The sequence below is a fragment of the Metopolophium dirhodum genome, chromosome 7 (genome assembly GCF_019925205.1).
Source record: "Metopolophium dirhodum isolate CAU chromosome 7, ASM1992520v1, whole genome shotgun sequence".
Taxonomy (NCBI): domain Eukaryota; kingdom Metazoa; phylum Arthropoda; class Insecta; order Hemiptera; family Aphididae; genus Metopolophium; species Metopolophium dirhodum.
This window is the reverse complement of record NC_083566.1, coordinates 6,096,068-6,111,816: the sequence shown is the minus strand read 5'-3', so window position 1 is coordinate 6,111,816 and position 15,749 is coordinate 6,096,068. Positions and strand designations below refer to the sequence as shown.

The window sequence follows — 15,749 nt, the reverse complement described above, 5'->3', positions numbered from 1 at the left end:
TTGTGAATTTAAATTAAATGGCATCAAACAACTAAGTGACCTACAATTTAAAAAATCATAAAAATAATTTGGATATAGTTGGTAGGTACCTATATACCACCTAGATAAATTGTTCACTTAGTTCAATAAACATATGCAATAAGTGTCTTTTGACAGTAATTGATTGCACCACGTAACATTTGCATATTAACATTCTGTTGTATGGAATTTTGGCATAACAGGATACTCTGGCCAAAATATGCATTGTGTTCCTCAAAAATAGAGGCCTTCTTAAAATGTTTTGTATAAAACAAAAAATATTATATGACGCTGCTGTATCCGATATACAATGTGTCCATGATAACTGGAAAAGCTTAATTTATATAGAAATAAATCCATAAGATTTTTGACAATCTGGTTTTGATATATATATATATAATTAAGTATGATAATAATAATAACCAAAAACTTAAAAAAGTGGATGTAAGTTTGAAATTAATTAACTAATTTTCAGTATGTATCCCTTTTTTCCTTGGTATTATTCAATATGTCTGAATATTGTTTCATCATCACTGTTTGAATATTTTCAATAAGCTGGTCCGGATAATTGTTTCCAGTTCAATTTTTGAGATTGTTAGATTATATACAATAAAATAAATGGTTAGATTTGTTTTATAAATAGCTGTGTTTTACATATTTGAGTTGATATTGGGACTATACTAAAGTATTGGATACAAATGTTCAATAGTCTGCCCTTGCCCCTTGGCAGTTTGCACAGTAGTTGTACCCATGGGCTATGGCTAAAAGTCGTTGCCATGGAAATGTGTGTACAAACAAATTATTAATCATCAATACCTATTACCATGTGTAACCGTATTCAAGAAAATATTTTTTTTTGTATTTGATGGGGTGATGGCCATCATAATATGTAATTTCGGAATAGTTTTGAACAAAGATGTTACTGGTGTTTTATAATTTCTGTTTATGGTTTTTGTTGTAAACATAATATTTTGTATAAGTACATTAAATATAACATAAGGTACTATATTTTAAACAAATAAATATTATTTACTTATCAGTTATCATACGAGTAGTTTATTTTCGTTTGTTGAGTTAAAAATGCGTTTCAAATCAACAATATTGAAAGATTCTGTGGATCAATCTGTTGTTTGTATTGGTTGGACTGGAAACGATGAAATTATAATCGGAAGGTTTGATAAAGATTAAAGTTACCTACACACATTTTTTTTTTTTTTTTTATTCATTTAAGTAATTTACAATCTATACAACGTTATGTACAATGAGCAAATAGGATATTTAATATAGTATAAGTAGCAGAATTTGACATTTTTGGGCAGGCACTCAGCAGCATCACCCGACCGAGTACATTTTAGATGTCGTGGTTTTTTTTTTTATTTTTTATTTTAGTAGGTCTCTAGGCCACTTACATACATTTAAAAATTACAATATAATATATAATTATGCATTTAAAGATTAGGTATACATTCGTCCATTTAATTTAAGCTCGTGGAAATTCCCCTTGAATTATCTGTAGAATGTTAGGCCAATAATAACAAAATTATTTTATTGAAAAAATAACGTTAATATAGGCGTAAATATTTTTCCTGGATTTCCGACCAACGCTCAACTCTGAAATGGATGGGGTCACTAGTATATGTGTTACGGGTAAGGTCCAAAAACGGTTAATGTACATATTACCCGGATAATGTGAACCTTATCCATATGAACAGTGTAACGTACCTATACATTATCATTGATTAAGTAAAGATTAAGTACTTAATCAATGACATTATCCACCTTAAAGAATATGTATTATCCAATCAATTTATACATTATCCGGTGTGCTGTGGATCAAGTATTCGTACAAGGTGTATTGGATACACCTTGTATTCGTATTACTATAATCGTAGACTGATATCGTCGGTACAACATGACCGACGCATTAAACACTTAAAATGGTTCAATTACACAGTCTTTCTAGTAGCAAAAACAAATTATTTATTATTATTACTATTAAACTATTAATTATATACTTGAACAAGTTTACTATTTAAAGATGAAATACAATTATTAATTAGAACTATTTTAGTTCGGATGACATTTATAATTACAAAGTATTCCCCCGGATTTGCATTTACATTTATTTGTTAAGCATTTAGTTTTACATAGACATTTCTTAAAACTTTGACCACCGGAAAAAGATTGTACATTAGCTATTTCACGCAAAGATTTTTTTGTGGCTACAACTTCTAAAACTCAGTCGTACAGATAATGCGTAAAATACCCAAGTAATGTACGAAATAAATGTTTTATAAATAGTATTTTGACTTTATCCAATAGGTACAGGTAGTGTTTACATTACCCGGATAATGCGAACTCTAACCGTATTTTGTACTTTAGTACTTTACCCGTAACACATTAAACATCAAATTTGTTGGAAAAACTGAGAGTTCATTATAGCGTCGAATAGAAAAGTACATCAAAGTTAACGAGGGTCACATCGAATAACTTTCGTTGATAATAAATGATTTTCAAAACAAAGTGTATTTAATTATGATTAAACGCACCAGTGCAGTTGGAGCGTAAAAAACGTGCGCGACAAGCGCAAAAACGATGTAACACCTTGATTTGTATGATAATTTTGCAAAAATACAACTAGAATATTTATTTTTACATTTAAGATAATGTTTTAAAAATAATATGAATAAAGTATAAACCTGGATTTTAAAAAAAGGAAAAAAAATTTCAAAAATATCTTCATTGGGCCATCACAATGAGTAGTGAGTACGCATATACTAGTTGCCTCATTCATTTCAAAAACACCCTGTATAGGTAATAGGTATTGTACTATTGTATATCACCTAATAGGTATTAGTGCCTATGTTATATAGGTACCAGGTACCTACCTACTCATTGGGTGCCTTTATAATGTTTCTTTACTTTTATAATTTACACACTTTCGATTATACAACTTAGAAGCGACTCAACATTATCAAAATGGAGCCAAGCCACAAAAGAAAATATAAAGTTGTGCGATCTTTCTGACGAATCATCGTATCCTATAGATTTGCATATGTTATCTAGTACTCAGAGACTCACAAACAAGACGGCAGGGATTGAACAAATCCTCATAACTTCATCAAATGGTATGCTGATAATAAAATGGAAAGTTATATAAGGATTTCTATCATTTATGTTATATATTGTTTTGCTATAGGCAAGTTACATTTAATGAGCAAAATCACTAAAATCGATAAAACCGTAGACGCGCATGAAGGTAACGCAACGGTCGGGAAATGGAGTCCTGATGGTTCAACTTTATTAACAGGCTAGTATAATACTTAAAAACACTACATGGCTTTATCATGAATTAAGCTTTTAGTACTTTTGGGAGGTCAAAATTGAAAATGATTAGATCCCAGGGGCGGCAAAATTAAGTCTTGCATACGTATGAAAAATCATTAGGGCCGGCCCTGTACAGGACATATAGGTACTATATATATATATAGGAATATTTTGATAGCCTTACTGCTTAAGCCTATTAAAAAAAAACGTATCAAAATATTTTATGTACCTATTTTTATTTCATATAAGTAGTTAAAGTTATAATACGTTTTAAATCAGACCTAGTCAAATTTTTATGCAGAGTAGGGGACCTCTTGAAAATTAACAAATTTTTAGTTGTTTAAACTTGTATCCTCATTTTGATGATTGATGGGTGTCCAATGTCCATACTATACATTTGGCTATTTTATGCATTTTATAGAAGCAATCTGAACTGTATGGTTTCTTTAGATTTATTTTTTTAGTCTTATATACAAACGTAAAACTCTTAAAATTTGTCATCGCTCAAAAATAAAAATATTTTATTTATAGCCGTATAGGTATAGAAACGTGTTAAAAAATAATATGCTTTGAAATACCTAACAGTTATATATAAATATTTTTTAGAATATTTAAATTATTATTTTTTTTTTCTAAAAATATTACATAAAACATCATATTGCCTGTTAATTAATTTAGGTAGATACCTACTTGATTTAAAAACACGAATCAAATGCTGTATAGTTATACTTATAATATACTTATATATATTCTAACATAAGTATCAAACTTTTGAATGATAAATATTAATATTAATGCGAACCTAACCAACAAACCCCGATATCTCCAATAGTTTGGTAGTCTATTAGATTTTATTATAATATTATAGCCATATAGGTACATCAAAGAATTAATTATACCTACTTATAATTGTATATTTGTATAATTTATTGTTATAACTTACAGCTGGCGAGGACGGATCTATAAAGATATGGTCTCGTATCGGAATGTTGAGAACAAAGTTGATCGTAAATGCTGAGCCAATATTGTCGGCTGACTGGAATTCCGACTCATCTAAAATTGTGTATACTCAACATGATACGCTTTGTATTAAATCATTAAAAGCGAACATAAAAACAATTAGAGTATGTTCATAAGTATCTATAAATATATAGATGAACTCTGGATTTGATTATTGGCTTAGTGCAACTAGACCAATATTTTTGGGGGTGCACAGATTGTAAATAATTCCTAGACCTTTCAAATTCCATATAATATATAAACAATAATTTAAAATGTACTAGGTTTGTTTTAATATGAGTGAAACAGTTACAAATTAAGAAAATGAAACTATCACAACTATTTTAACATATTTAGTAAATTATATTGGTATATTTAAAATTTAAATTACTGCTAGTTCAGACTTCAGGATGCCGTGGTCCACCTCTCCTCTCTCGATTGTCCAAACCAATAAACCCATTACAATTATTTTTGCTGTAACTAGAAGTAAAACAGTTTTAAACTGAAAGACCTAGATGATGGCTAGGTCGTAAATTTCTTTTTAAGCATTTTGTGTTTCCTAATAATACCATAGGTACTATAGGTCTTATTATTTGTTTAATATTATTAATTATTATAGAATATACAGGTAGGTAATAGATAATATTTGTAGTACCTAACAAAAACATTTGTCGCGGACGTTGCGATAACGAGATCGTTACCGCCAACCGGCCCGGCCAGCGGCGGCGGTGGGATCAGCTTTCGCGAGACCGTCGCCGACGAACTAACGCGCATTATTAATTGTAACTAGTAACTACGATTGTCATTTTTGTAAGTACTCAGTAAAATCGTGTCGTTGATTAAACGTGTCTCATATTTACTTCAAACCGTTCCAACACCTACACATTAAAGTATTTAATTTTCATTAAAATAAAAACCGTAATAAAATGTTGAACAACACAATCTAACTGTCGACTTGATAAAGACAAATTTCGTTACCCTGTGTTCAAAGTTATACTTCGCCAATCTATAATATAATATTATTATGATTATTTTTACTTACTATGTATCTGTGACCTGTTAGTTGTTACATAGAACATTAAATAAACTAAAGATTATTTCATAATATTATCTTAAAGCTGGGAACATATAATAGCAAAGTATCTATGATATTCCTCAATATACCGTATATACTATATAGGTATTAGGTAGATACCAATTAAATAGTATATAGTACAACATTTTTGTATTTATTGAGAATTTTTTCTTAATAAATATAATATTAGCTATAAAGCTTTTTATTTTTGGGGAAGAACATTTTAAACTTGGGTATGCACATGTCCCCTGTGTACGTTTCTAGTTGTGTCAATGATTATTGATGATCTGAGGTAGTGATGTGCTATTAATGGTCTGGTGAACGGTAATTTCAGAGGAAATTGCCTCCGAGATTTTTTTTAAATAGAGGGGTGCTAACCGGTAGGTCCCCTAGTAAATGTAATATGATATACTCAATAGATATAGAATAACGATCTGAAATCTAATTAGTTATATTATATTAATACATTATCATGCATTAATACTTGGGATATTTGTCACTTACCCCTGGACAATTTTTAGTTCTCCACGCCACTGTGTGGTATAAGGAATATTCCCCGAGAAATATTCTCAGAAACAGGGAATATTTCCGGAATATTCCCCAACCTCTTGGGAAATTTCTTTAAAAATAAAAAAAATTATTATTTTTATGTTATTCAGTATTTCAATTTCAGTATGTTTATTTTTATTTTTCCAACATATATAAATGAAAGTTGGATCGTTTATTTTTGTGATCATTGCACATATTTTTATAGTTACTTAATAACTTTTTTTTAAAGAATAAATATCTAAACTGACATAATATCAATAAAGAGCTGACATTTGGATAATTTACAATCATAAACTTAATTTAAAACTGAAACCTATGATCAACATTTAAAAACTTATTATATTCCGGGGAAATTCCCGGTGTTGGAAATATTCCCGGGACTTTGCCCATCACTAGTCTGAGGTGAGAGGGGATTTATAGTTGATTCCTACTGGCTACTTTAGTCTCATACCATTTTTAAACAAAACAATGTCTGTACTGAATAATGATGGACTTATTATATTGTAGCCTATACATTTTTGCTTTTGAATCTGCTTCCTGGGTTTTGGAAGGGTAAATAAATAATAATGTTTACAAGTTAAAGTTAATCGGTGGTAAGCTAAAAATAAAAATGTCGTTAGTACATCTCATACACCTTTAAGTCAGCGTATGTGAGTATGTGACAGTGCCTATAAGTTACAACACCCATTCACGAGTTCATTTTATATGTTCAATGTTATATATACCTACTGAATAGTCAATGATATTATAAATTATATAAATATATATATATATATTATATATATAAATTTATATACCTACCTAATTATGTATTTAGATTAGAGGCCATAGTGATCTTATACTCAAAGTTTCGTGGTGTAGAGCCAACGATTTGATTGCATCGGGAGGCGAAGATTGTTATTATAAGGTATATATATATAAGTAGTATGTATTTAATATGTAATTCATAAAATAAATAGTTTTAAGTTTTAGTTGTGTAATAATAGGTATACATAAGTACACAACAACATAATTCAATTCTATAGTTTATAGAGTTTCTTTCGTTGTCAAATGTCAAAAAGTTCAACGTGAATGCCGTTAAAAAATGTCGTTTTAATAATTTATATTAAAATTTGAACTTATATGTGGGTACTTGACTATTGTTGTACCGGAATTAAAATTGCTTATTTTATTGAGTGTAAAAAACCTATTTTAATTGTTTTATTGTATTTATATTTTATAGAGACATTTATTTTTTTATTTGCTTATTCCAACATGGAAACATATTATCGACCTTATTTGCAGCCTATAATAATAATTATGTATTATTATCTATTATAATAATATGTATTATTTAATAGATTTGGGATTCATACGGAAATTCTGTATTTGTGAGTGAAAAACTCACACATCCAGTAACATCTCATTGTTGGAAGTCTGATGGAAATTTGCTAGTTGTTAGTTGTTACAACAAAATTCTACTTTGTAATCAATACGGAGTGAGTATTATTTTTCTAATTATATAATAGCGAATATAAGTAGTATAAGTAATTATTTAATAGGAATAAATCAATATAATCAATATCTATAATCTATGTATGGGTACTCGATACACAGGGGCGGATCCAGTTTGAAAATATAGACTGAAGAGGTCACATCATAGCTAGGGTCTATTCTGGGTGATTAATTGAATGTAGGACGCTCATTATTCAAAAAAGTATTAATGTTTTTGAAAATATTTTTTTACATGGTTTAAAGTCATTACAAAACAACGTTTTTATTAATAAATTATATCTTTATATATACTTTATCCTTGTAATTTTTTACCTTTTAATTTAAATAATTATCCTTATCATTTTTTAATTATTGATTAAACAAATGTTTATGTAATATTAGATACTATAATACTATAATATTATTATAACATTATTATTTATTGGGTTTTGAGTGATCGATCCAGGCATTCAATACGTTCAATTTTTTAACTGAAAATTTTGTATAATGAAAAATATTATGTTGTTAAAAGTTAAAATAAATGTATTTATATATATAAATCAAATGTGTGATACAAATATTCATAAAAATGTATTTGTCTTATAATAAATTATAATAATTTTAATTACTAAATTATTCTACAGATAGTCCTGTCGACTGATTACGTTGATTGTGGAAGCATTTGTTCGCTTTGTTGGTCACCGGATAGTACTCAAGTAGCTGCTGTGTGCGCTAATGGAAGACTAATGATTTCTACTTTGGTCGAAAGGTTGGAATATTATAAAGATTAGAAATGTTATGTTCTCAGTAAGTTATATCGTACCTGTATATAGTATATAATATTAATGTTTCAGAAGTATTTCGAGACGGAATTTTCATTGTTTGATCACGTCGCGGAAAACAATGACCGTGAAGGACGTATTAAACGAAACCAAAGAAAACCTCGATTTCCCCGAACGTATCGTCCACGTAGCTATGGAATACAATCATTTAATAGTCACTACTTGCACTCAATGTTTTGTTTATCAGATGCCCAATCTAAACACTCCGCAAATTATCAATTTAAAAGACACGAACGTGTTTATGATAATTTTGACTGAAAAGTAAATACAAACAACCAATATCATTATAATATACATTATATACCTACTTATATAGTTAGTAGTTATAGTATACAGACATACAGTATACATAGTTCTACGAGAATAAATCACAATGATTTTTCTATAATGGTAGGTACTGACTACTGGCTGATTCACCAAGCATTTTCACCTCTCCGTACTGGACATATGTACATATTTATTCAATATTCAAATTCTGTTTTTAAGAATTTTTTAAGTATAGGTACTTTAAGACTCGTCTATAGGCATTATGCTCCTTTGACCGTTTTAAGCAGTGTGACGTACGCAGTATTTTTCAATGAAGAGAGGGGGGGGGGCTTGAAAATGAATTGCAATTTTATTTTTATTTTATCCATTCTAATTTTAGACGTTTAGGTCAGGTATATGAAAATGTTTGTACAAGTTTTCTAGTAGAAAAAATGCTCTGATCATAAACTTCGATGGGGGTTTTTAGTAGTAATTTGGATCTAGTTGGTACTTTTGGAAAGTCGAAATGGAAAATTATTTGTACTTTTTAAGATAATCGGGAAAAATAAAATAAATAAATGATAATTTGTTAAAATTGTTTGGTAACCTTGGTGGTGTATAATCTAGACCGTCTTCACTTGGATTGTATTTCATTCGTTTTTTTTCTAAAAATACCAATAAAAAATTATTCATCTGGTCAAAAAGCTTGAAAAATTAATGCAAGGTTCCTCATAAGTTTTTATTATAGCTATTCAAAAATACTAACGATACATAAGCACGATTATTATTTATAAGCAATTAAAGTTCAAATTTTGCCAAATCCATGATAAATATGTAGTTTAAAATTTATAAAATATTAAATTTTTATAGGCTTAGCTAAGGCTTGAAAATTGAATACAAGGTCCTTCTTACAAATAGTTCATACTTTTACCAAAATATAACTGATAATTTTAGGAAAATTGGTATGCAAGTACAATGTTTTTTCAAAAATGAATTCATTCCGGTAAGACTATGAACGTATATAATAATACGCCCCGTTATCCCCCTCCCCCTGCTGACGCCACTGTAGGTACTTATAAGTACAATATTTTATTAATAAATAATATGGAATAATAATTTGTATCATCTGAACACTTATTTGTTTTTTTTAAATGCTGAATTAATCAATAAATGTACACTGTACAATAAAATATATGTATATTGTTTTTATAAATTAAAAAAATAAAAATAATTTGTTCGAAAATGGCAGGTAAATTTATTTATTTTTTTAATCATGTATGTAGGTATTTTGCTATATTATCGATAAGTCGAGTCGACATTTACACATTTGACTGTAAATTGGTTTCGTCTCCTAAATGGCCGAATATGCAATGTGACATAGTTCAAAAGAATCACGTATCCATATCTGATCATATATTGGCCGTAAGAGATCAACTAAATGACAAAAGTGACAACTAATATTACATTCTGAGAGTGACAGTACATATTTCATACGTCCCAATAAAATTAATTCGTTTTTCTGTTTAGTGATACACGTATTTGAAATATCACCGTTAAGTGTATTGCCCACAATTAAACACGGATTTGGAGTTACTGATGTACAGTTGATGACCACCAAAATCCAAGATAAACGTTTTTTGGCGTTGATTGATTTAAGCATGAACATATTTATCGTCCATATAGGGCATAAAGACGGTGCTAAGACATACAAACTTGGTATAAATTACTGATATAATATGTACACTGTAAACGTATACATTCTAAATAGAAATTACTAAATTATATAATATTTTTGTGATCCATATTTCCATATATAGGTTCCATGTTTCATAGCATGTGCTGGAACAGTCAAACAGAATCACTGGCTGCGTTGCAATATACAAATCTAATAGTGTGGTACGACCCTCTACTTTTACTGAACGATCAAATCCTTGTGCGGAAGTCGCTAGAAAAAAGTGATTTGAGGTATATTACCTATATCTTCTTTATCCGTTACCTATCGTTCGCTATGATACCATATGTCCATATATAATAGTTATAAAAACTGAGAGATTCTTTTAAGTTAACATACTCATTGTGTAGATGAAGAATATTAAAGTTTTGAAATTATATTTTACTTAATTTTGAGTTTTTAATTTTTTTTGATGAAACTTACTTTTTTGTTTTCATATTTTCAATATTTATAATTTTGGTACTTAAAAACAAATTTTAATGTTTAGTTTACGTTATTATTAGTAGAGTACCTAATGAACAAACATTTTTGGGGTACCTATACTTCATTGGGCTTATCCAAAGTTAAAATTATTAGAACTATTGGTAACATTTAACACTATTGGTTTGAAATTCTCAGAGCAATATTCTGATTTGGGATATGAAATTTAAAAGTATGTTATCATTCAAAAGAAAAACTTAAAAATTATAACGGAAAATAGTAAAAAATGGAAATTATTTAAAAAATTTTCAAGACAATGAGCATGGACTGTCGAATTAATCACCCTGCAGTCCACAGTGTAGAGAGAGGCAAGAGCGTCCGCAGGAGGGAGGCAAATAGCACCAGTCACCCTTCTTTTGGCTTTTCTGATTAAATAAATATAAAATAACACAAGATAAATATTTTTCAAATTAAGAATAAAAAACATTTTTTTTTTACCGAGTGATTTTTATTACACCTTATTATGAATGTCAGATCTAAGAAAGCTGTTTTTATAGAGATTACTGGCATGTAATAATGGTATAGAGCCAAGTTTAATAAAAAAAATAAATGTTCATAGATTGATATTTTTATTGTCTAAAATTAATCTATTGATTAGATATTATTTATTTTATAGAATCTAGAATTATTAAATTTTATAAATAACCTAAAATTATCAAATCAATGGTTACATTTTATTTATTAAAAAAAAATTTATTTATTAATTTAAAATTACATATCATGAATTAAAATTAATGCTGTAAGATTAATTTAACATATTTATATTTTTGGGCTGGGTACAGAATACAGATATTTTATTTTTCCAAACAATTTTGTTGTCATTGTTACTTATTAAAAAAACATATTTATATGATTCATAGATTTTCCTTCTAGAGGAAAAATATCAAATAGCGTGCTATGGTTTTTTTTTTAATATGGATACTGTATGGACACTTTTTTAACTAACTATCTAGTATCTACATATAATTCATAAATAATTTTCGTATTTCCTACTAACATAAAAAAAAAATGTCAAAAACAATACTTTATCGGATAATGAAAGAAAAAATTGAAAAATTTAAATATTTTGCTTCCTCCTCGATAAGTTCTTACGGACGCCCTTGTATTTCTGTACACTAGGATGCGTCTCAGCAGTCACCGCTTGTTTCTCCTGCACTTTTTGTTTATTCCATATTTGAATATTCCTTAATGAAAATGAATAATTTAACTTTTATCAAAATTATTGTTGTATGATTGACATTTTTATAAATATCTTTCAATTTTTTGGGGGGTTTTCGTTAAACACACACAGTTTTTACGGTAACAAGTTAAATATCGAGTTATACGAAGACAATATGGTGAGTTTGATCAACACAGACGGCGTCAAGGTATTTGTGCAGGTGTCCCCTTACCTGGAAGCTCTGAAGAATTACATCGGTTCGAGTAAATGGATGGAATGTCGAACCGTTTGCCGAGACATGAAAAATGAAGCGATGTGGGCACTTCTGGCCGGTTCTGCTGTGTTGGCTAAACAGCTGGACACTGCCGAAGAGTGTTTTCTTGCCATCGGGCAGATCGAGCGAGCAACATTTATTCAACACATAAAGGCATTGATAGATATTTAGATATTGATCACTATACATATTATACAGTGTATTATGATAACAAATAATGCATAGTGTACGCATATATACCTATAGGATATAATGTCAATTCTCATGGGTTCCCAATACATCAGTAGTAATTGCAGTAACCACTCAGTTTTATAGCAACCTACAGAAACAAACTACAGTGATTTGTTTATTTTTATAAAGAATCTTCAAACAAATTAAGGCGTTTAAATGTTTAAAACTTATGTATGATAGTGCACTGTCGTTTTTGCATACCTGTGTATTGTATACACCTACGTATAATAATCAGTGGCGTATATACGAATTATTTTCACTGTGGGCCAATTGATCATAGCACTAACAAAGGCATAACTATGAATTATTTAGGCCGGCTATAATTATTTATAATAATTATGACATAAACAATACAAATAAAGATTGTACAATTTTATTTTATAATTATTATGTAAAATTTATTTTTATATTTGAAAAAAAAATATTGACAATTTCATCTGTGTATTACGTTATATTACAATGAGTTGAATATCAAAGTCATCAAAGCAAGTCTTGACAATCTAACATTTCCTTGTTGGTTCCTCAAAAACGTTTTTAATCAACCTATATAATTTTGAAAAACTGTAAAAAGTGTAAGTATGCATGCAATGTTATAATTGAACCTGCAATTTCACTCTGGGCTCCGGCCAAGGGGGGCTCCCCCCTATACACGCCACTGATATGACACACATAATTTTTCATCGAAGTTTTTATAATTTTTATTTTTATTTTTTGTCTCAGACAATATCTGACAGAACAGTACAGGAGTCATCACTAGCTCTGCTATCTGGAAAAATATCAGAAGCCGAATCCATTTTGCTGAGAAACGGATCCACATTTAAAGCTATCATGTTTAACGTACATATACATAACTGGAGTAGGTGCGTAAGCCAACACATTGATTAAGTATTAAATATTAAGTATAGTAAGGTGTACAGGTACACGTCATGTTATATCATACGGAGAATGATCGATTGAAAATTTGGGATGCGATTGTATATTCAGGGTGATTCATTAAGCGTAAGACACTCATTATCTCAAAAAGTACTAATGTTTTTGAAAATATTTTTTTACATAGTTTCAAGTTGTTAAAAAACAACGTTTTTAAAAAAAATATTTTTATCCATATAATTTTTTAAGTTTTTTACTTTTTTGAACGACAGCATAGAGTTTTAATTTCATATTCCAAAGCAGAATATTTTTCTAAGTACTTTGATACATAAAAATCGAATTTAGGTCGAGTAGTTTATGAGTTATAAGTATTTAAAGTTTAGATGGGTGGAGTGGATTGGTATGGGGTTACCCCGAAAAATGTTTTTTCACGACTCCGCTTGTCTAAACTTTAAATACTTATAACTCATAAACTACTCGGGATTCATTAGGGTAATTTCTGGCACAAAGTATTACTGTTTCGTCTGCATTGGTGTCTAATTAATATCTCAACAACTTATCTAACCAGCGTTCAGTACCACTCATGTTCTTTTAATTTTAAATGCTATTTTGTATTATTTTTGTACTGTGAATCTTTATTTCTGCCAGTTAATATATTGTTTATTGAACAATATTTCACTAACTTAATTAATGAATGCCTACATAATATTAAATAATAATAATTTGATAAAATATGGGTTATGTGAAAAATATATTCACGAATGTAAACAATTTCGTTAATTGATTTGTTTTTATAATATTGTTTTAGAGCTTTGGAATTAGCAATAAAACATAAGAAATACCTAAACACGGTTATTTATAAACGGAGAAATTATTTAGATTTTTACAAAAAAGAAGAAACAAATGATAAGTTTTTAAAATACTCAAATGTATGAGATACTTGATTTAAACATAATATACAAAATACGTAATAATATATTATATTCATGATAATCATAATGTTTTTTAATTATCTTTTTTCAGATAGAAATTGATAATGAAGAAGTCTTGAAAGAAATTGAAATTGAAAACGAAAAATAACATTCGTAAAGTTTAAAATACCTACTTATTCTATGATGTATAAAATATGAATGTACAAATTACCTTTTCGTCCTGCATTATTATATCTTATTAAAACCTTAAATATCTTTAAATGTGGATAATTATTAACATTTTCCATCTTTATTCATGTTGAATAACATTTTTTAAGACGTACAACTGAGTGAAATTGCAGTGCCGCAGTGGTATAAAAGTTTAGCTTAAGTGTCAACTGTGGCGTACGCAAGATTTTTTTATATGGGGAGGGGGCTTGAAAATTAATTACAATTTAATTTTTAATTTTTCCAGTCTAATAATTGCAGACATTTAGGTGAGGTATTTGAAAATTTTTGTACAACTTCAACTTCTCAACTTTTCTAGTAGAAAAACGCTCTAATCATATAAACATTAATGGATGTTTTTGAAAGCAAATTGGATGTAATTCGTACTTTTGGGAGGTTGAAATTGAAAATTCTCAGTATTTTTAAAAATAATCATAAAAACAAAAATAAATGAAATGTTGCCAAAATTGTTTGGTAACCCTGATTAAACCGTCTTCGCTTGGATTTTATTTGATTAATTTTAGTTGTTTTCTAAAAACATCAATAAATAATTATTCGTTTGGACAAAAAGCTTAAATATGTAATACAAGGTGTCAAGGTTCATCTTAAGTTTTTATTATGGCTATTTAAAAATATTAACAATACATATAGGCAAGATTATTTTTTATAAACATTTAAAGTTCAAATCTTGACAAAACCACAATTATTAATTTGTAGTTCAAAATGTATAAGTTATTAAATTTGTATAGCTAAGGCTTGGACACTTATAAGGTCTTTCATACAAGTAGCTCATACTTTTACCAAAAAATACTGATTATTTTAGTAAAATTGAATGCAAATATGAATTCATTCTGGTGTTAGACGTATTATAACATTATAATAAGTGTCCTGCAGTATGTATGATACAGCCTGTAATATAAGTAATAAATATATTTTGTAGATTTAAATTTTACGTCCAAACATTTTTTTTTTATGATAATTTATAAAGTTTTTATTATTGGAATCTACCTATACGGCTAAATGTGAAGGTGTTGGTAGGTAGTAGATTATTCCCCCCACGCGGGGATAGGTAGGTACCCACAATTTTTTTGACAATACATTTCTGACAGTACGCTATTTATACAATATAATACATTAATTTCGATCACGGATAAGTATGGATAATAGACTACAGGGCCTGGTTGAACGAAATAGTGCTCCTGTGGTATTCAGGGTCTTTTGAACTAAAAAAACATCTTAAAATAAAAACATGCAAAACTTAAAATAATATACCTATATACTATATAGTATATATAAACGTAGTTGAAGAGCTGATTACCAATTTATTAATACAAG

At 28.5% G+C, this 15,749-nt stretch overlaps 1 protein-coding gene across 3 annotated transcripts; it reads left to right on the top strand.

Moving 5' to 3' along the window:
• The first annotated feature begins 130 nt into the window (after nt 1-130).
• Nucleotides 131-14,737, top strand: LOC132949023 (intraflagellar transport protein 80 homolog). Of its 3 annotated transcripts, none has more exons than XM_061019771.1 (15): nt 131-1,190; nt 2,977-3,146; nt 3,218-3,328; nt 4,291-4,469; nt 6,786-6,875; nt 7,309-7,446; nt 8,086-8,210; nt 8,299-8,544; nt 9,813-9,976; nt 10,057-10,245; nt 10,347-10,494; nt 12,033-12,327; nt 13,126-13,265; nt 14,084-14,204; nt 14,299-14,737. In XM_061019771.1, the coding sequence occupies exons 1-15, from the start codon at nt 1,099-1,101 to the stop codon at nt 14,353-14,355; spliced, it is 2,265 nt and encodes a 754-aa protein (XP_060875754.1). In that variant the 5' UTR covers nt 131-1,098; the 3' UTR covers nt 14,356-14,737. The 3 variants fall into 3 exon arrangements, with proteins under 3 accessions (XP_060875754.1, XP_060875753.1, XP_060875755.1); XM_061019770.1 differs by having other exon boundaries at nt 8,296-8,544; XM_061019772.1 differs by lacking the exon at nt 14,299-14,737 and adding an exon at nt 13,323-13,404 and having other exon boundaries at nt 8,296-8,544; nt 14,084-14,148.
• The last annotated feature ends 1,012 nt before the right edge of the window (nt 14,738-15,749 follow it).

Bases quoted from the DNA above. Each gene is read 5' to 3' on its own strand.
- LOC132949023 (XM_061019770.1), top strand. From the start codon at position 1,099: ATGCGTTTCAAATCAACAATATTGAAAGATTCTGTGGATCAATCTGTT. The intron at 3,329-4,290 runs GCTAGTATAATA...TATAACTTACAG, and splicing joins TGGTTCAACTTTATTAACAG to CTGGCGAGGACGGATCTATA. The intron at 8,211-8,295 runs GTTGGAATATTA...TTAATGTTTCAG, and splicing joins ATTTCTACTTTGGTCGAAAG to AAGTATTTCGAGACGGAATT.